This window comes from Macrotis lagotis, chromosome 1 (genome assembly GCF_037893015.1).
Source record: "Macrotis lagotis isolate mMagLag1 chromosome 1, bilby.v1.9.chrom.fasta, whole genome shotgun sequence".
Lineage (NCBI taxonomy): Eukaryota > Metazoa > Chordata > Mammalia > Peramelemorphia > Peramelidae > Macrotis > Macrotis lagotis.
Window position 1 is genome coordinate 653720831 of NC_133658.1, and position 21775 is coordinate 653742605.

Genomic DNA, 21775 nt, shown 5'->3' on the forward strand with positions numbered 1-21775 from the left:
CTCTTAGCACAATTCCTGGCTTATAGTAAGCTTCAAACAACTATCATCATCATCATCATCATCATCATTAGTGTTTTGTTATTTTATTCTTATAGGAAATTTTTGGTGGAAAAACTTCCCTTTATTCATAGACATTAACAAATGTTCCATAACTTCCAGTAGAAGAGAATTTCCAGAGGCACTGGAAGGTTAAGGGACTTAACTAGGGTCACACAATCTATTGTATCCAATATGGATCTGATGTCATCATACCACCTTGTCTTTCTTCTTGTTGGTTTAGGATCCACAAAATATTTGACACTCTGTGAGTCACACAATAATACATTGAATATGGTATCATTTGTCTCATCTTACAGATGAGAAAACTGAGGGCCAGAGTCATTAAGTGAGTTGTCTATGATCATGTAACTAAATCATATATTACATATTAAGTGTGAGAAACTAATTCACGTCTTCCTGTTCTGTCCTAGTATTAGATCTGTTACACCAACTGTGGTGCCTTCTCTTTTATAGTGAAGTCTTAAATGAAAGGGTCATAACTGCTATTTCTCCACACTGCCACACCCCTAACAAAAAAAGCATTGCTGCCTTCTCATATTTCTTATAGCACTTTGCAAGTCTTACATTAAGCCTATAGCACCTTTATTTACATATGTCTTATCCTCCTCTTACTCTCAGATAGCTAATTTGTGGGCAGAGTAATAGTTTATTTTTGTATCCCCAGAGAAAATTGGATCCCTAGGATCTATCATAGTGTTTTCCTTAGAGTAGGTACTTATAACTGAATAGTTCAAGGAGAGAAGACTTGCAATCTTGACACAGAAGTTAAAAGGTATGAAAGCTCTGGGAGCTCTCCTAGTAGCAGCTGTCCCAGAATCATTTAATAATCTTGATTATTTTGCAGGAAGAGGGAAAGCTCTACACTACTCCCAGAAGAGTTTGGGGTTGTTTCCATATTGTATCTGACAAGATAGACTTTATTTTATCATCCTAAGGATGGTTCTGCTTCATCCCATCCTGTTCTTTTCCTAAGTCTTCATAATTTCCTTTCATTTTTTCTATCCTTTCTATTAATAATTCATCTTTCAGCAAAATCAAGGGTAATTTAAGTGGGATGGCATCTTTCGGGTCAACTCCCTCATTCTACAAATGGGCAAACAGATCTCAGCTTTAAACTTTTAAACGATGATCTGAATGAAGTTAAACTACATTTTTCACACTGTAAGGCATAAACAGGAGTATGCTACATTTAGGAAATAAAGGAATAATTCTGTTCAATACTGTCTAGTTTTTAATTATAGTACTATGGCTATTTCAGGACCTGTAGCTCACCAGCCCATAGAGAGCTTTTCAAGAGAGATGCAAAGATTATTATCAAATTTCAAAGGAAGTCATACCAAAAGTTTAATTTTGTGACCTTTAATCCTGTATTTCACATTTGTAAATGGGAATTGCAATTGTCTCACAAATTATTTGGGAGAATTAAATGAAACAAAAGCACTTTGCACACCATAAAGTATTATATAATGATATTATTTTTCAAGAATTTGAAAGGTATTTCATCTATATGTTGCACATAAATCAAAAGAGAATTTTTTTTATCTTGCACATCAGAAAATAGCAAATTATAAAACAAGAATCCTCACCACAAATTTGGAAAAGCTGAAAATAAAAACCAACCCATCTGAGAGATGACTGATGAGATAATAATTTCATTATTCTGATGCCAACACATGTTGTTCAATCAGTGATCATTAAAACTCATGAATAAAATCTAGGTTAGTTTTTACCTTCCCTTACTTCAACCTTTAGTAACCAGTTTAAGTTCTTTCTTTTACTTTAAATAAAACTCCAAAAATATTCTCCCCCATTATTATTTTTCCATCTGTCCTTAAATCTTTCCCAGCCTCCTAAAAATGGATGTCATCCATCAAGTCATTAAAATTTAATAGTGATGAAATCTTGAACCCTTAAAACAAATAAAAGAAAGAATGAGAAAAAACTAATCCAGAGTCCCTCTAGAGTACTTTTCTCAGGGTCCATTCTTGGCATTAGGTTATAGGGGAGACTACCTTAACTCAATTTCATTCTGGAGGAAAAATAGTATTTTGTCCTAGACATTATGAATTTCTGTGTCTCTGCTAGGAGTAGCACACAGAAACTTTTCAAGCTCCCAGAGTTTCTTCTAAATTTAATTCCCATTTCCCCCCAAAAAGGATAGATAAACAAAGAAATTTATAGACTCCCTTTCAACAGATGTCTTTTAAAATAGGAGAGATTTTGTTAAATTTAAAATCATGCTGGCAACCAGAACAAACCCGTTCCTGAAGAACATCATTAAGAAAAAACAGAAGTGGAGGTGGAATAGGGGTCAGAAGAAGGCTGAAAATTGGCTACTACAATCCAGCTACACTAGACTCCTTATAGTTCTGCAAGCATAACACTCCATCTCCCTCTTCTATTTTGTAAATGCCTGTAATGCTCTGCCTGCTCACACTTAGTTTTCCTGGATTTCTTCTATATTCAGCTCAAATTCCACCTGCTATCAGAGGCTTTTCCAAGTTCTATCCCTTCTCTCCCTGACTCTAACTGCTAATGACTTCCCCTTTTAGATTATCTTCATCTACTGTATTTTTATTTTGTATATTCCTAATTATTTGCATCTTGTCTCCCCAAGTAGGAATGAAGCTCTCTGAAGTCAGGAGCTGGTTTTTTTTTCCTTTTCCATTTCTTTGTATCCCTAGTACCACATACTAAATAAATTATTGCTGAATAACTCATAACTGCTGTCATGTGGAATAACACAGAAAAGATTTCATGTTTAATTTGTTATACTATGCCCAAAGTTGTAAATCTAATAAAGCTAATAAATAAAGTGGGCATTCAGACATTTTATTTTATCCTGACTTCCATTTTTTTAACTATCTTACAATTTTTACTAGTCTCTTTCCCATTAATTAATATCAGATCAGAGAGACATCTAAACAAAAAAGATTCAATTTTTCTGAAGTAATTCATTCAAATAAATTAATAGAATTTTTAAAAGTCTTCTATATTGTTTTTTATTTGTAAGATCCAACCCATTTTCTTGTAGATCTTTTGTTCTCTGGGACTACACTCACTTGTAAAGATGAAACTCTTCCTCTTCCCTTACTTAGGCAGCTAAGTAGCACTGGGCTTGAATTCTGGGTTTGAAGTCAGGAAGTCCTGAATTCAAATTTGACTTCAGATATTTATTGGCTATGTGACCTTGGGCAAGTTAATTTCTTAGGCAACTTAATTTCTATCTGCCTCAGTTTTCTCAACTGCAAAATGGAGACAATAATAGCATCTACATTCCAAGGCTGTTGTGAAGATCAAATGAGATAATATTTGTAAAACATTTATCATAGTCCTCAGCATGTAGTAAGAAGTTAGTACATGCTCATATCCACCCCCTTATCACTTTTATAGCCCCACCTTAAACCAAACACAAGCGGGATGGATAATTTCCAGAACTTCTATCTTTAGAGGTCCATAGAGGCTCCTAGAATTTCCTGAGCAACTCCATTATCAATTCAATTCAGCATTTTTAAAGTGCCTACCACATGCAAGGTTTTACTCTAGGCACTGGTCATGCAAAGATTAAATACAAGATGGTCTCCACCCCCAAGAAGGTTATATTTCAAGTGATACTGGATTGGACATGAGAAAATATAATGGTGTAGTTTAAATAACTTGGATTTGGTTGAACTCTACCTGGAATCACTTCCTCAAGCAATTTTTGTCAGAGAACAAGGTCGATGCTTCTCTGGCTACAAGGCTTTGTTTTAGTACTTTCTTTCCTCTTGTGAAAACTAAGATGGATGGACTGTATGACTTTTGTGATTCTTTCCTGCTCTAAATCTCTGATCCTATGAATGGCCCAAGACCTAAACCAATCAAGTAACAAACCTCAGAACTTTACTAAGAATTGGAGGTGACAGGTGGAAAGGGAAGAAGATAAACCTACTCAAGTTGTTTTGTTCTTAACATGATTGAAGAAAAGCACTAGAGTGAATATTTGGAATATCTTAAACTCAATAAATAAGCAAAAACAATATATGACATGCTCTATGCTAAGTATTGAGGATGCAAAAAGAGACAAAAGAGAATCCTTGTCCTCATAGCAGAGCTTACAATCTAATGGAAAAGCCAATGAGTAAACAAATATAAGCAAGATAATCTATATACAGGATAACTAGGAAATGATTAAAAGAGGGAACTCACTGAAATAAAGAGGAATTTGGGAGGGATTCCTGTGGAAGGTAGGGGTATAGTTGGTATTTAAAAAAAATCAAGGAGATTAGTTGTCAGCTAAAGAGGAGGAAAAGCATTCCAGCCATTAAGGATAGTCAGAGAAAAATCCGTATAAATGAATCAAATTGGATGTGTAAGGGAGTAATATGTAAGAAAGCTGGAAAGGTAGCAGGGAGTTAGGTTATGAAGGGATTTGAATGCCAAACAGTATTTTGTATATGCTATTGGAAGTAATAGGAAGCCACTGGACTTTATTAGGGAAGTGGGAGAGGAGGTTCACACTCGAACAGCAAATTTATAACTCTACTTTAAAATATATATATATATATGTATATATATATATATATATATATATATATATATATATATATATATATATATAGAGAGAGAGAGAGAGAGAGAGAGAGAGAGAGCTTAACACATGAGGCTATATCCTCATAGGAAACTAGAAATAATTTTACACAGTTTTACTACTGAATATTGAATCAATTAGTCTCTAGGCCCTTCTTTTCACTCTAATAAATAGTATCTTCAAGTTCTCTGCTCCCAATATAAGAAAGAATGAGATTTTGATTTATATATTGCTTAAGCAGCAACCTAAAAGTTTGCATGTAGGCCAAAGATAGGATAGAAGTTGAATCCAAGAGAATATTGAATTAGACTGGTTTTTCTAGAGAGATTTCTTTCTATACTGCTTAATTCCTTTTTACATAAGGGAAAGAATTCCAAATTTCAGGACTAAGGCAGCATCCAGAAGCATAGTTATATCTCATATTGAGTCATTTTTCCATAAACACAGTTTCTCAGAAATTTAAATATTACCTTTGCCAAAGCTTAGTCTAAATTAGAAAAAAAGGATTTCTTCTAGATAATATGCTTTCTGACAATGGCACAACAATAAAACGAATCTATTTTTCAATTAAGATATAAAGTATTACATTTCTGTTCTATACTTTCAAAGTGGAGAGTATTTGAGAATAATCCAAGTGAAAATATTTTTTCAAGTATATCAATACTGCAACATGATCAGTTCAACTTCTTTTCTAGTTATGCATCGATGACTATATCCTTTGATCATTTCTCTTGTTCAGTTCTTGATGGCAGGCTGTTCATGTCTATCATTTGCCTCTCCCTTGATCTTTGATTGACACTCGACTTTTATTCTTCAGTGACCATGGTATTCTATGACTTGAAGCCATATAACATCATTTGAAGCACATATTTGTATGAGGGTTTAACCAATAAATAGCCCAAAGGCTATACTAAAATATTTGCAATGTATTAACGGAGAGAGGAAAGATACATTCACAATGAGAGGACTCATGGTGGAGATATTCTCAGAGAACATAGACAAGAGTATCAAAGGAGAAAAGGGAAAGGTTGGGATTAAATCTGTATCCCTACAGTATACAATGTATAAACATTGATTAAATCACAAATCTATCATAATAAAAATTATAAATAACAAATTATTCAGGACAAAAGATAAATTACATGTCTGCTGTCCATGAACCAATGTAATTAAATTATCCTCCATGCTTGAAGTGTTTACCCTCTTCAAATCCCTATAAGACTTAGTTCAAAAATTAAGTATCACATAGCCTTTTCTAAATCCCTCTAGTTGATAGTGTCCTCCATCTTCCAATTATTTATGTTGTGATAGTGTTCTCCATCTCTCAATTATTTATTTATGTTTATTTTGTATAATCTTGTTTCATTGCATTTTATTCTTCCCCTCCTTCCTAAGTAAAACATAAGCTCCTTGAGAACCAGACAGATTTAATTGCTTTCTTTATATCTCTAGCACCTAGTACAGAACCTACCATAGAGTAGATACTTAAAAAATGCTACTGAATTGAGAGGTTCATAACTATATTCATTATAGGGTGTTGAATTTTCTAGTCACTGAAAATTTCAAAGGGCATATTTTAGATAATAAAGAGATAATGATTTATATCATTAAAAGGAACACTCAAGTCATCAAATTCAAAATCCTTGCAATTTCATAGTTAGTCTCAAATAACACATCTGATGTTCTGGGAAAAGTTATCTTCTTTGTTGTTCTTTCTCATCTTTCATTTCCTATATGCATGAATACGGGTATCATATTATTTTAAAAACATAAACTTTTATAAACAGTGACTCACAACCTGGATGTATGCATCACTAGATGAATGCTGTTGCAGATAAAAACAACCAAAATACAATATTAAAACAATAACAAAAGATAAACAGGGAGAAACAGGGTCATTAAAGCACTGTCCAGTTTCCCCAAAGACAATCCAACCCACACCCCTCTTCTCCTTCAATGGTATATCACTACCTCTGAAAAATTAAAGTTGAATGGAAAAAAACATGGTATGCACAATTACATAGTTGCAAATTAACAATAAAGAGCTTCATAGAAATTACATATAAGATATCATCAGGGAGAAGTGTGATTTTCAAAAAAAAGGTGAATTAGTCATGTAGCAAGATCAAGGTGGGAACCATCATTTTCCCAATGGTACCATGGAATGTCAAGAGTTAGAAGGCATATTGAGTGGAGCCCTTGCAGCGAATTTTTAGGATAACATAAAGCATAGCAAGATATGCAAGACTTGGCAAGATGACCAGAAAAGCCTGGAAAGGTGTTCATGAACTAAAGTAAAGTGATGCAAACAGAACCAAGAGAACATAGTACAGAGTAACAGAAATATTGAACATGAAGAACTGTGAATGACTTGGTTATTCTTGGAAATACAGTGATCCAAGTCCATCCTAAAGGATTCATGATGAAATATGGTATCCACATCCAGAGAAAGAACTTACATCAGATTACATGCTATTTTTTTTCTTTCTTCCTTCCTTTCTTTTTTGTTATTATTCAAATCTTTCACAGCATGAATAATATGTTAACATTACATGATTCATATATTTAATTTACATTAAGTTGCTTACTATCTCAGGAAGAGGAGAGGGAGAAGGATAGAATTTGGAATTTAAAACAAAAAAATAAACAGTAAATATTATATTTTAACAAATAATTGAGGAAAAAATAAAACATTATTTAAAATTATGCATGTTTTATAAGCCTGTAAAATGTTGAGTATTTGAGTTTATATGTGTAAATATATACTTGAGCACATCAAGTCCACAGTTTATCAATAATAAGCCATAATCAAGTTTATTTCTGCAGAATCTCTGATTTGGTAGATTTACAGATCCACAGAACTTTAGGTCAACCATCTAACTTTACTTATCTTTTCAATACCTCACACAAATCATTCATACTTTGCTTAAAGAGTTCACAATAAGAAGGCTCCTGCTTGAGTCATCTCATGCCTTCTTAAGATAACTCTAACATTCATCAGCATTCTAGTTACCCTCTTTTGGATGACCTCAATCTTTCAATGACCTTCTCAAAACATGATTTTCAGAACTAAACAACATTTCAGAAGTGATCTGACCAGGCTAAAAATATAAAAGTGGTACCTTCATCTCATTACTCCAAAATAATATACAGTTAAAAATAACAATGATGATAATAGTATTTATATAAGCACTTTAAGATTTAAAAATACTTTACAAATCTTATTTCATTTTATCCTCACAACGTTAAAAGACAAATGCTATCATTCCCCTTTTATAGAAGAGGAAACTGAGACTGAGAGAAATTAAGAAATTAAGTAAGTGCCTGGGGTCATATTAGAACTCTGGTCTTCCTGAATCTACATCCAATACTCTGTCCATTGTACCGCCTAGCCACCCACAAAATATATAGAGGCAAACTGGTTTCCTAAACAATTGCCAAACAAGGAGAGTGTGGCGAGATTTGAGAGTGTTGGGGTGATTATTATAAAGATTAAATGGTCCTTGGTGCCTCAGGAAATACAGCAGCAGCTTGCCTTCTGCAACTTGCAGCAGCACCCCCTTGGGTCATATTGTACACACAAGCAAATCTATGGAGACCCTATCAATTTTTACAATGTTCAACTAAAGTAAGAATACACCCAAGCATCAGAGAATAGAATTTGGTGTCACATGTCTGCAACCCTCTGTCTTATGTGCAAATTTAATTCCCTATTTTGATAAAATTTTTATTTCAATCTGCATTTCCCATGTCTCCCACAGAGCACGAACCAGGCAATATGCCGACAGAGAGCTCTAAGGGACCTTAATCATCGTCTACAGCTGAGAAGCCCTTGAGCATGTTGTAAGAATAGGGGGTACAATAGAAAAGTTCAAAGGGGTAGCTGTATTTTTCATTTACCTTCAGTACTGTAATGTTCCATGCAAAACTCTCAATTGCCTTGTTGAGTTTTCTTCCTTTCAAGCCCTCTTTTGCCCCAAGATTATGAAGTTCTTCATGGAATTCCATCCCTTTGAAAGTAGAATGTAATAGACTTCAGAAAATTATGTTCTCCTTAAACATGAATATTTGAATTGTGAAAAATTCTATTTTTCTTACCTCCATTAATCTTTCTTTTTATTTCTTTTATTCATCTCTATCAATAGCTTTTTGTTCAGAATATACAGTGGTATGTATTGGGCAAAATTACAACAGCAATAATGTATAAATAATGAAAGTCAATGGGCTATTACTATTCAATCCCTGCCTAGGGAATAAAACCAAAGATTGCAAGTCATAAGCAAATAATTTTCTGCTTTTCTTATGATGCCACTCATACTTCAGTGGCTTTACTGTCTATCATTAATGTTGGAATTTTCACCACTGCCTATTATAAACCAACTATGCCTTACTGATGTAGGAGAGCCTTGGGAAAATAAATGAATAGGAAGTAGAATCCCTGTGGCCCATATATTGGCAAATTGTCCCTAACTATTGATTGATATAAATGGGTCAATGAGCACTCCAAGGGTCTGCTAAAGGGGCCTATGAAAAGCCTAGTTATTGTTTCTATTAGATGGTGTTGTGACAGGTTCCCTAAAGTGCAGAAACATAGAAAAGATGCCTCAAAACTTTAGATATATTTTGAAAGTCTCATAACGCCAGAAATATCAATGGAGTTGAGAATTCTTTGGTCCTTTGCAAAGACTGATAAATCAAAAAGTACAAAGCAAACTATTCCACACTTTTAAAAATGCTCCCATTTAGAGTACTCAATGAATTCATATCTATGAAGCAAAAGTCCAGGCAAAGTTCATATTGGTATCACTTTTATTCTACAAAATAGAAAGAGAAAAATCAGATAATCACCTGCTTTTTGACACTGAATAATCTTATCATGGATGGTGTCTGCCATTTCAATAAGAAACTTGCTTTCTTGAATCATCTGTCACAAAACAAAAAGAAAAGAAATTATTGCTCAAGATCATTAAATTAGATTTTAGGGAGGTAAAGTATATGCATATCAAACAGTACACAAATGAATCAAAGTTATTGTGATTGAATATAAAATACGTCATAAAATGCTTAAGCCAAAGTATGGCTATGGAAAGAATTATATGAACTGCTGCTGAGCAAAGGAAGCAGAGCCAAGAGAATATTATACACATTAACAACAGCATTGTGAGTTGATCAACTAGGATGGATGCAGGTCCTCTCAGCAGTTCAGAGATCTAGAACAACCTTGGCACATCTGTTATGGACAGCACCATCCACATCCAGAGGGAAACAAAACAAACAAACAGAATCTGAATGGATATTATGTTCACTTTTTTAAAACTTATTTTTTTCCTTTGTATCCCATTGTTTTCTTTCTTTTCTCTTAGTTCTAATTCCTCCTACACAAAATGACTAATATGTAAACATGTTAAACACAAACATACACATACAACTTTTACTAGACTGTAAAGGGGGAGAGGAAATGATAGAAACAGTGGTAGAAACATGTGAAACTATAAATATGCAAATAGATGAATGTTCAAAAAATTTTCATAACATGTAATTGAAAAATAAAGTAAAATATCAGTTAAAAAAATCAAATGCCTAATCACCAATATTTCCCTATTTACTTTATATTTCACTGTCTGATATTTATTATTTTTTATTTTCAGAGTTATTCTTTATATGCTAATATTTGTAAATTTAGTCTCCATTAGTAGACTATAAGCCTCTCAAAAGCAGGAATTGCTTCATGTTTTTGTCTTTATAGTCTCAGTGATTAGAAGTGCTTATTACCACATGGTATAATAAATGGTTGATTATTTAATATGCAGGGATGAGCGGAGTCAACTCTAACTGCCAACTGTTCAATTTTCAGTGTGATCATTTGAACATCACAAGACATTGATTTAATATTTTGTTGTCCAGGCTTAAGAAAAAATTAATAATTCATATGAAAATTAAAAGCATGTGTTCGTGGATTTTTTTGGAGAGTTTTAGTGTTAAACATTTACCAGTAAACTTGTATGTTGCTCTATAAACATCACTTGAGCTCAACAGGAATGCAATGGAAGGTTCAGGGAATTAAATCTACACCAGACAGACACAACCACAACAAGTGTATTAAAGAATTGGCATTTACTTGGTATTTTAAGGTTTGCAAACTGCTATACATTCATTATCTCATTTGAGCCTCACAATTCCACTGACTGATAGCATAGCTTGGGAGAAAAAGAAGAGCTCAGTAAAGGATGAAGATGCAGGAAAAAAAGATCTCAGAGAACAGATAACTTTGAAAAAAATAATAGGATTTGGGAAAAGGAAAGGAAAATAAAGAAGACATTTTGGGTTGTTTTTTTTTTAAATGAAGAGGTAACGGTGTGGAAAAATACCAGGAAGGTAACATAGCACAGAAAGCGATAGAGAAGAAAACCAGGAAAGGAATGACTTAAGAGTTCAGAAATGGGGGGGGGGGGTGGAGAAGGTAGAATACAAAGAATAGAACCAAACAATGAAATATCATGGAAGTCAGTTTCTGAGATGTTCTTAATTCTAAGCCAGTGAGGAGCTTAGAGGATCAGACTGGCTTTATTTTTAACAGCATTAAGGAGGTACTGTTGAGGAGTAAAACAACTATCATTAGAAATTATTGGTCTTTCCTTAGAAAACTGGAAGAGGTGGAAACAAGGTCATATATGTGAGGGAAGTATGATTAACACTCTATGTCAGAGTGAATTTCTTGGCCTAGATAAATTAAATTCCAGAGTACTCGAAATAAATAATTAAAAGAAAAACTCCTAAGGATGAGATCACTGAATGATGCTTAATATTGCTTGCTACTTTTCAGTCGTGTCCAACTTTTTATGACCTTATTTGGGGTTTCCTTGACAAAAACACTGGATTGATTTGCCATATCCTTCTCCAGCTCATTTTACAAATAAAGAAACAGAGGCAAACAGGGCTAAGTGCCTTTCCCAGGATCCCCTATTTAGTGAGTGTCTGAGGCAGAATTTGAACTCAGGAAGATGAGTCTTCTTGACTTCAGTTCTGGTATTCTAACCACTGCACCACCTAGCTGCCCCAGTAAGTTCTAAGTGCTGCTAATTAAATATAAGCAATTTACAATAAGTTTCCCGGACTTCAACTTTTGAGAACTATGGACACTTTGGTTTTTTAAAACAAGTCCTCCCAACAATTGAGAAAGCTATTAACAATGATATGTTTCCAAACTTCAGGGTTTTGGTTCTCATTGGATACCAAGATTCTCATAATTTTCTCTATCTTTTATAAACATTTCAGATCCTATTTTTGTACAATGTCAAAAATGAAAATAATTTCTAAACAAGCATGAGTAAAGGGGAGAATTCTGAAGTTGGTCACCTGATAAGCATGTTTAAGAGTATAGAGGATATAAATTTTCTGACATTGCAAACTGGTAACTATAAACTTAGCACTCTTTTTTAAAAAAAAATGTTCAATTTATTTTTTCCAACCACATGTAAAGATAGTTTTCAACAACAATTTTTTGCAAGGTTTTGAGTTTCATATTTTTCAGTCTCTCTCCCTTCCCTTCCCCTCCCCCTGATCAAAAGCAATCTAATAATAATCTATAGGTTTACATGTATAACTTTGTTAAGCATAAATTCATATTAATAATATTGTGAAAGAAGAATCAAATAGAAATGAAAAACAAAAACATTAGAGAGAAAAAAACATAATATATAAGACAGCTTTTAAAAATTAAAAATAGTAAACTTTTTGTCTGCATTTAAATTCCATGGTTCCTTTTATGGATATGGATGATATTTTCCATCGCAAGTCTTTTAGAATTGTCTTTGATATTGTACTACTGAAATGAACAAGTTCATCATAACTGATCATCACCCACTGTTTCTGTTAGTCTGTAATGTTCTACGAGTTCTGCTCACTTCACTCAGTATCAGTTCCTGCAAATATTTCCAGACTATTCTGAAATTCTGACTCTCATGATTTCTTATAGAACAAGAGTGTTCCATCACATTCATATACCAGAATTTGCTCAGATCCCAATTGATGGGTATCCCCTCAATTTCCAATTCTTTTTGGCACTACTCTTAAACATTAAATGGTGATTAATAGAAGGTGATATCACTAAGAATATCATATGAAACTGACATTATTACCTTTTTTATTAGACTGGGCAATCAAAGAAATGTTCTAGACCTAATACACGAGTAATATATTTAAGGTCATATTTTTAAAAGTTCATCATATGAACAAAATTAATAAATGTGGACAGGATAATTGTACAGGTTGGGAGATGTACCCTAGTTAAAAACTAAATCCCCAAATCATTTATAAATGGACTGATACCAACCTGGAAAGAATTTCTCAATGGATGCCTGGGACTCTTTTGGCTCAGTCTTGCTCAATACTTTTATCAATAACTTGCTTGCCTAAAATGATTTGTTTATCAAATTTGTTGGTGATATGAAAGAGGGAATGATAATAGGTTGGATGACAAACTAGGGATTTAAAAATACCTTGGCAGGTATAAAGAGAGGCCTGAATCTGACAAGATAAAAGTTAATAGAGATAAATGTAAACTCCTGCCCAAGATCTGCATGAATATCAAATTGGAAAAGCACTACTTTATAGCAGTTTGGAGTGAGGAAAAATTAGGATTTTGACAGAAGTCTCCCTGTGAATTAAATGTAATATGCCTAATTTTAAAAAGCTAAATCAATTTTTGGATACATCAAATGGAAAGTAAATGTCTGGGAAAAGTTGGTCATGCTGCTTTTCTCTTTACTAATCAATCATACCACACATGGAGAATGATGTTCAGTTCTGGGTAACATACATTTTCTTACATTTTTATTTCTCAAATAATAATTTTTGTTTCAACATAACAAACCCAATAAAACACCCAAATAAATCTACCATACACAGACACACACACACAGACACACACACATATACACACACACACAAACACATAAACACACACACAATTTTTGATGCCACATTCTGGGAGTAACAGTGACAAACCAGTATATTCAAAGAAAGGTAACAGAAAAATATGAGGACTAGAAACCACAGGAAGAATGAAGATAACTAGAGATAATCAGCCTGGAGAACAAAAATTTAAAAAGACACATGATTATTGTTTTAAAATGCAGTTTAATTTAATTACATGTAGGGGCAGCTAGGTGGTGCAGTAGACAGAGCACCAGCCCTCGAATCAGGAGGACCTGAGTTCAAATTCTATCTCAGACACATTGTAATTGCCAAGCTGGGTGATCTTGGGCAAATCACTTAATCCCACTGCCTTACAAAACTAAAAATAAATAAATAAACATTTATGTAGAAGCACCTATCTAGGTAGCTTAATGAAAAAGGCTACTGAATTTGGAAGCAAGATATAAGTGTAAACCTACTTCAAACCCTAAATGGACTCTGGCAAATCTCAGCTTCAGTTTCTTCACTTATAAAATAAGTTTAATTATACTACCTATTTCAAAAGATTATGATGAGGATCAAATGAGCAAATATATGTAGATATATACCTTCATCCATAAACATATATGCATGTGAACATGAGTATACATAAACATGTATTCAAATATATATATTATATATATATACATATACTGTGTGTACATGGTTCTTATATATTTACTTCTACATCAGTAACTAGATTGAGTAATTCAATTTCTGCTTGAGTGAATTTTTTATTTGATTATCTTGCTTTCTTGACCAACTCAACTATCAAAATTGTATGATTGTGAAACACAAAAACATCTAAATGCCTATTGTGCCTCATTATTCAGATTATTAATTTATATATATATATACATATATATATATATATATATATATTTCTATTAGAAGGATAAGGTCTAGGACTGCTCATTCAGAACATTGTAGAGCCTCCTAGAGTAGAGCCAAGCTCACTTAGTTGAGCTGGCCTACTGTCCTTGTTGATGGAATACTGAGAGATATAGAAAAATCTAGAGGATAAAGAATGCCTATTGTCAGTCTATGATAATGAGCTGGATATACACTTCATAGCATTTGTTTATCATTACATTTGTTTTGGAAAGACTCTGAAAATAGAAATGCATTGGGTGTAGACTGCATAGGGGAATAGAAGATTAGATTGCCTTTGGAAACATGACATAGTTCTTTTAGTGATGAATTTCTCCTTTAAAAATGAAAGAACTATGTCAGTTAAGAAGACAAGTTGAAATCTTGCTTCAGATATTTACTAGCTGTGTGACCCTGAGCAAGTCATTTGATCCCTTTTCCTCAGTTTCCTAACTGCAAAATAAGAATTAAAAAAGGTTCCAATGAGATATTTGTACAATATTTAGCACAGAACCTAGCACATAATAGATATATAATGAATACTTATTTCTTTCCTGACAAATTCTAGTCTTCCATCTCACTGTTCTACCTAGAATTCATTTTGTAGCTTCTAAAAGTGCCTAACCTGAAGTCAAAGCTAGCTTCTTATTTGTCCATTGTTTTCAACATTTGTAATCTTGGAATTATAATTTATTCCATGGGATACTGGGTTAGTTTCAATAATAATTTTAAGAGTTTTATGATCTGTTGAGCAAATTTAAAACTGATTTAGTCTAAAAGCTTAATAGCTGACATGTTTGGATGAAACATGGATAAGGGAAATATTCCTGCTCAAAGAATGTTCCAAAGTTTCAACTAAATGTCAAATAAATGACATATTGTAGATTTTTAGGATTGCAGAAAGCTAAGCTGAATGAAACAAATATCAAGTCCTGATAATTAATTCTAGGAAAGAAGAGCCTGAGGCCTAGAGAGACAAAATTACATTACGATAGAGATTTTATTTTTAATATTAGGAAAAAATTAATCTAACATAATGTTGACTTGAATTATGTGACTTGTTTAAGGTCACTCTGCCAGTTAGCAGGAAAAACTATATATAGAATTTAGGTCTTCAAAACTCCAAGCTCAATAATTTTTCCATTGCAGTTCATGATACAATCTTCCCTTCTGGCAGAACATGAGTCCCTTGAGGATAGAAACTGTCTTATTTTTCTGTTTGTTTCTCCAGAACTTAACACAATGTCTGGAACATAGTGGATGATCAATAAATTTTTGTTATTTTATTGATTGATCCTTTGCTTTACAAAGACCCATCAAAAAACTAATTATATATATATATATATATATATATATATATATATATATATATATATATATATATATATATATATATATATATATATATAGTTAGCATTCCTCTTTTTTTTAGGTTTTTCTTGCAAGGCAAATGGGTTTAAGTGGTTTTGCCCAAGGCCACACAGCTAAGGAATTATTAAGTGTCTGAGGTCGGATTTGAACTCAAGTATTCTTGACTCCAGGGCCAGTATTCTATCCACTACACCATCTAGCAGCCCCAGAGTTAGCATTCCTTAAATAATGTTTTATTTGGCACACAAGTTAGAAATAATATACAGAAATTGAAATGAGACAAATTTTAGTTTTATATTAAGGGAACATTTCCTAAAAATTAAAGCTACCCAGGGATAGGTGGAATGGATTGTCTCAAGACAAAGTTGGATCTCCTCATTGGAGGATTGCAAATTGAGACTGGATGACTTCTGAGTTGTGATTCCTTTTTAAGTTATGGGTTAAACCAGATGGCTATTAAAAATTCTGTGATTCTGTGGAAAAGAAGTTTGAAGTATCATCTAGCCCTCCTCTTTATATTTGAACCAACCAGAACTAAACCATTCCTGTCAAATGTCCTCTTTATAAAAGTAATTCTATAACTTGTTTTGGAAAGAACTCATGGCTTCATCTCAAATTTGTTTCCTTTTGGTTGCCCTGAGGTCTCATAAATATATTATTATTAATGTCTTTCCTGTATATAAACACTGTCATCACTCACTTTCTCTTTTTGGAGCTAGATATTCCCTGTTTCTTTAGCCTTGGCTACGAAGAATCTAATCTTCAATATGCATTAGGCTTCTCTGTCCTACTTCTTCATGTTTTCCACATCATCTCAAACTGAGTAAAACAGCCTGTTCCATTTCATCTGTGTAACATATAGTAGAAGAATTATTCTTCATGTTCATATTGTGATGTTTACCTCTTGGAATCTAAACATCTTTATCATTTCTGTCCAATAGTAAGACACTGCTATACCTAATTTTTAGCTAAAATTTTCCACAGCCTAATACCATATCACATAAGTATAAAGGAAATTTGACATAATAAAGAACTCAGCTATAAGCCAAGAAGAAAGGTTCACATCCTGCCTGTGACATATACTGATTTTGTGACCCTGGTTTTCCCTACCTCTCAGAATCCCCCACAATTCTCTAGGAATATAAGGTGCAGAGAAGGTGTTAATTTTCACTGATAACAGGATTACTTCACTAGCAACTCCCTATACAAATGAAATTACATATTTAGTCAAGTCATATAAATCAATAAATAGGAATAAGCACAGCTATCTGTGGTTTGGCCATCTCAGTTATGTCCAACTCCATTTAGTTTTATTGACAAAGATACTGGGGTGGTTTGCCATTTCCTTCTCCAGCTCATTTTACAGATGAGGAAACTGAGGCAAACAGGGTTAAATGATTTGATCAAGGTCACACAGCTAGTAAGTATCTGAGGCCAAATTTGAATTCAGACAAATAAACCTACCTGATTCAAGGCCTGGAGTCTCTACTATGACATCTAGCTGTCTATAATTACTATTTGTGTATCTCTTTATCCAGATTGTGTACATGTGAAACTGTGTGTTAGGGAAGGAGTAAAAAAAATTTCAATTCTCTCTTTCTAAGACAAATGACATCACTTCCATAATCCCATTCCTTTCTTCAACAATCTTCAATAGCTCCCATTTTTTGGACCAGCTGCTAAAGCTCTACACAATCTAGAGTTGACATTATTTGTTCAACTTTATTTAACACTACTTGTCAACCCATATACCGCTCCTCCACAGTAGGTAAATTAGTCACTATCGCAAGAAAACAGAAAATAACTATTTTCCATCTTCATGACTGCTTATGTTGTGTCTGTTGTCTCCTAAAATGCCTTCTTTTACATCTTCAAGCTATATAGTTTACTCCTTCCACAAATTATCATTTTTATTCCTACTTATTCCACAAACTCCTTCCTGATCACTCCAGTCATTCTTGAGAATCTCAGAACTAGGGGAAAAAACTTTTAGTTGTTATCTATTTATCTAGTCTCTGAAAAGGAATCCACTCTAATTTTTGATCTCCTTGTCCAATGGGCAACCTGCCTTTACTTGAAACTTCTAGTGATGAGAAAATCACCACCTACCAACCAGCCCATCTATTAATGCAAGCTTTTTGCTTGCATTAAATTTTGTTTTATTTTCATTTCGTGATATTAGCTCATGTTTGGCTTTCAGCACATGAAAAATATTCAGGGTTTTTTTTTAAATATGAATGAGCTCACCATGCTTCTCAACCTTATGAAAGAAGTATAGCACTTGCCATTTGTCCCAATTAAATTTGTCTTAAACAATTCAGTCTATCACCTTCACAAGTCAAGGGCATTTTAAATCTTCATTATGGTGTCAATTATCTATTATAATCTACTTCTTGTCATTTGATAAGCATGGCATCTAAGACTTCATTCAGTCTTGACAAATAGGTTAAATGGAAAAGGATTGAGGAGGGAATTCCACCAAAGACCTCTCTCAGGTAGACATTGATTTATTCATCAACATTATTTGTCATTCAACCATAAAGAAGAAGGAACAATAATCCATGAATTTAATGTGATGATTCTTTAGATGTGATTTTTAATTAATTTTCTTGATATTAGTGTCATGCATAAGTGAGACTATAGATCCATAATTAGTTCAAGTATAAGTAGGGAGGAAATAGCCAATAAAAATTATCTTTGCATAACATTTAGCAAAGAAACAAAACAAAAGCCTGACACATATAGCACTTTAAAGCTTGCAAAGCACTTTATATTCATTGTATTATCTAATATTCATTTTACTTCTAACAAATTCAGACATCAAATTTTATATGTTTTATTCTTTTGGATACAAAACATAATCAATATTGAAAATCACTAAGTAGATATTTAGGTGACATTAACCAGGAGAAAACTCCTTTGTGTTATTGCTTTAGGGACATCTATATTTGTTTTGAATGGAATATTCTTTTATAAGTATATTTCCCATGGACTAAAACCCAGTTGCCACATGGATCACCCTTGTTTGTTCCTTAATGTCTCTTAGGTATCCAATGTTCAAGTAATGCTGGCATCCAATAGAAATTCTTGCCAACTCTGAAGATGTTTCATCAGCTCCATTACACAGTGTCAAATTGATTTTGTCAAGAGTCATCTGGTAAGGGTTAGAGGAAGCAGTGATGAGTAGTGGGTATTGGTGATTCCCTGCTGAGGGTAATGAAGCAGCTATTTGTTGCTCTGACAATAGCCATAGAGAGTTCTGCTCTCTTACCAAGGCATGAATCCAGAAAAACTCCCCCAGAGGGGAAAGAGGAGGATCAAAGAAAGGATAGGACCGCTGCCCAAAGTAGTTAGGACCATGATAATGGGCAACAGACAGCAGACATAACTACTCGATTCTAATTTTGCTATTTTCTCTACCGAGTGGAATCATTTTTGTAGACAGAGAAGATTAGAACCAAAATGACTTAAAAAGGAGTTTAATTCAAAGTGTGGGACAATGTGGGAGATCATAAGAGAATGTGAAGGTGCCCTTGAAAAGTTCAAGTCACTAGACTCAGTTAAATTACGAATCATAGCATTTTTTAAAACTACAGATATCATTGCTGAAACACTATGAATGATATCAGAGAATAAGAGGTGTGCGAAAAGACCAAAGGAGGACAAATGCTGTCCCTATATTCAGAAGAGGAAAGAATTGGGATTCTGTGAGCATGATTACTTCCTGGAAATTTTCCAGAATATATTAAAGAAATTGTTTTTGGACCATTAAAAAAGGAAAGCCTGATCAAAAAAGAGTCATCAAAAGTTTATGTAAAACAGACCAGGCCAGTCTAATTATATTTCCTATTCCAATAGGTTATTAGAAAAAAAGACCAACGAAATGTTACAGTTATAGTTTACCTGGATTTTAACAAAATATCTGTTGTTATTATTATTATTATTATTATTATTATTATTATTTACAGGACAGAGCTATATGCTCAAAGATAGTATGGTTCAAAACTGGTTGAATGACCAAACAAAAAAATAATCCCATATTTACTTAGAAGGAGGTCTTTAGTGTGGTGCCCTAAGGATCCAGGTTTCTTCTTATGCTAGAATATAAATACACTTGCACTTAATTACTATTTTTGATCAATAACCTAAATAAAGCACAAATGGTATACTCATCAGATTGGTATATAGACTAAACGTGATCTCCAGCAAAACCTTGGATGGAACCTGGCCTACTTCTGGTAAACTGGCAACCCCCAGGCAACTAAGGTTTGCTTTGGATCAGTCCTCAATCCTCTTTTCTCTTCCTTTCAGTTATCAATATTGTTTGGAGAGTAAGAAACTTAGAGAACTTGTAGCAAGGTTTATTCCCTTGGTACATGGTGTCCACTCAGGAGAAAACTACGTACTTGTATAGATGATTGCATTGTCTTTATTTTTCAGTTATTTATCTAAACATCTATTGTAAGTTGTCTTTCTTAAGAAGGATAATGTCCGGCAATCTAATTCTGTTATTAATTAATGCTGTGCCATTTGTTCCTCTGAACATTTAAAAAATAAAACATTGGTCATATATTTTCCATCAATGAAACATCTAGAACTATAAAAAGGAAAATTGCATTTGTTAATGCAAGGAGAAAAAATTAACATAGTGAGTACCAGGAAGGAGACCAAAAATAATCAGGAAGTTAGAATGTTGGACAAATCAAATAAGATGAAATGTAATGGGGAGATAGAGATTCAGAGAGAGAGAGAGAGGTGTATATAAATGAGGAAACAGAAAGAGTCTTAAAATCAGGTGTAAGAAACTAATTTTATTATTACAAGTTAGGATTTATTAGCTGGACGATAATTTGTCAGAAAAAAGATTGGTAGATTTTCAGATCTTGAAATCTTAAATGAGTGAAATGCGTCATAAACCAGGCAATAAAGCTAACTGATTATTAAAAAGAATTTATTAATTGTGTATTGTGTATAGAATACTGGGCTAAGTGCTTGAATTACAAAGTAATGTTAAACAAGAACCTCAAGGAGCTTACATTCTAGTGCGGAAACAACTTTTGGAAAATCCAATACAAACAAGACATAGAATAGATGGAAGGCAATCTCAGAGGAGACAGAACTAGCAGTTGGGAACACCAGGAAAGCCCTCTTGAGCTAAGTCTTGAAGGAAGTCATGGAAACTAAGAGGTAAAGGATGAGTAGGGAAATACATAAGCATGGATGATGTTTGTCCTTCATTTTTTTATTTGAGTTTTTGCAAGGCAATGGGATTAAGTGGCTTGCCCAAGGTCACACAGCTAGGTGATTATTAAGTTTCTGAGACCAGATATGAACTCAGGTACTCCTGACTCCAGGGTCAGTGCTCAATCCACTGAGCCACCTAGCCTCCCCTTATCCTTCATTCTTGAAGAATCAAAAAGGTAACGCTATGACAAGCAGATGAATTGGATTTGAGGGAATGGGGGGCTGTGCTAAGTGATGAGCCTCACTTTCTCCTCCAGAACCATCTGAGTCAGTGGTCAGAAATGACTCAGGACGACTGGAGATGACCCTGGATGCAAGGAGGAAATCAGGGTTAAGTGACTTGCCCAAGATCATTTAAGTGTCTGAGGTTGGATTAGAACTCCTGTCCTCCTAACCCCAAGACCAGTGCTTGATCCACTGTACCACCTAGCTGCCCTAAGTTTGCATACAATCATTACAAAAGCATGGGACTTCTGGCCAAGATGGCAGAGAGAAAGCAGGCACTGTGCTAAGGTCTCCTGGTTTTACCCCAGAAATAATATGAAAGAAACCCCTTAACAGAAATTCAATCAATAAAACCCAGGAAAAAGAAGCTAGGAGAAGAACATCTACCAACAAGGACTGTCTCAGGAGAGTGTGGGCCATCTGTGGGCAGAGGGCAGAGAGCCAGCACAGAGGCAGTGGGGTGAAGCCTGAGGACTAACC

General features: G+C 33.8%; 1 protein-coding gene across 1 annotated transcript in view; it reads right to left on the reverse strand.

The window, feature by feature from the left end:
- PLCL1 (phospholipase C like 1 (inactive)) overlaps window positions 1-21775 on the reverse strand; it is a 417242-nt gene that overhangs the window by 49446 nt on the left and 346021 nt on the right. The window contains exons 4-5 of the mRNA XM_074215381.1: window positions 9479-9554; window positions 8531-8640 (exon numbers count right to left, since the gene is read on the reverse strand). Coding sequence (XP_074071482.1) covers window positions 8531-8640; window positions 9479-9554 — 186 coding nt within the window. The remainder of the gene's footprint in view (window positions 1-8530; window positions 8641-9478; window positions 9555-21775) is intronic.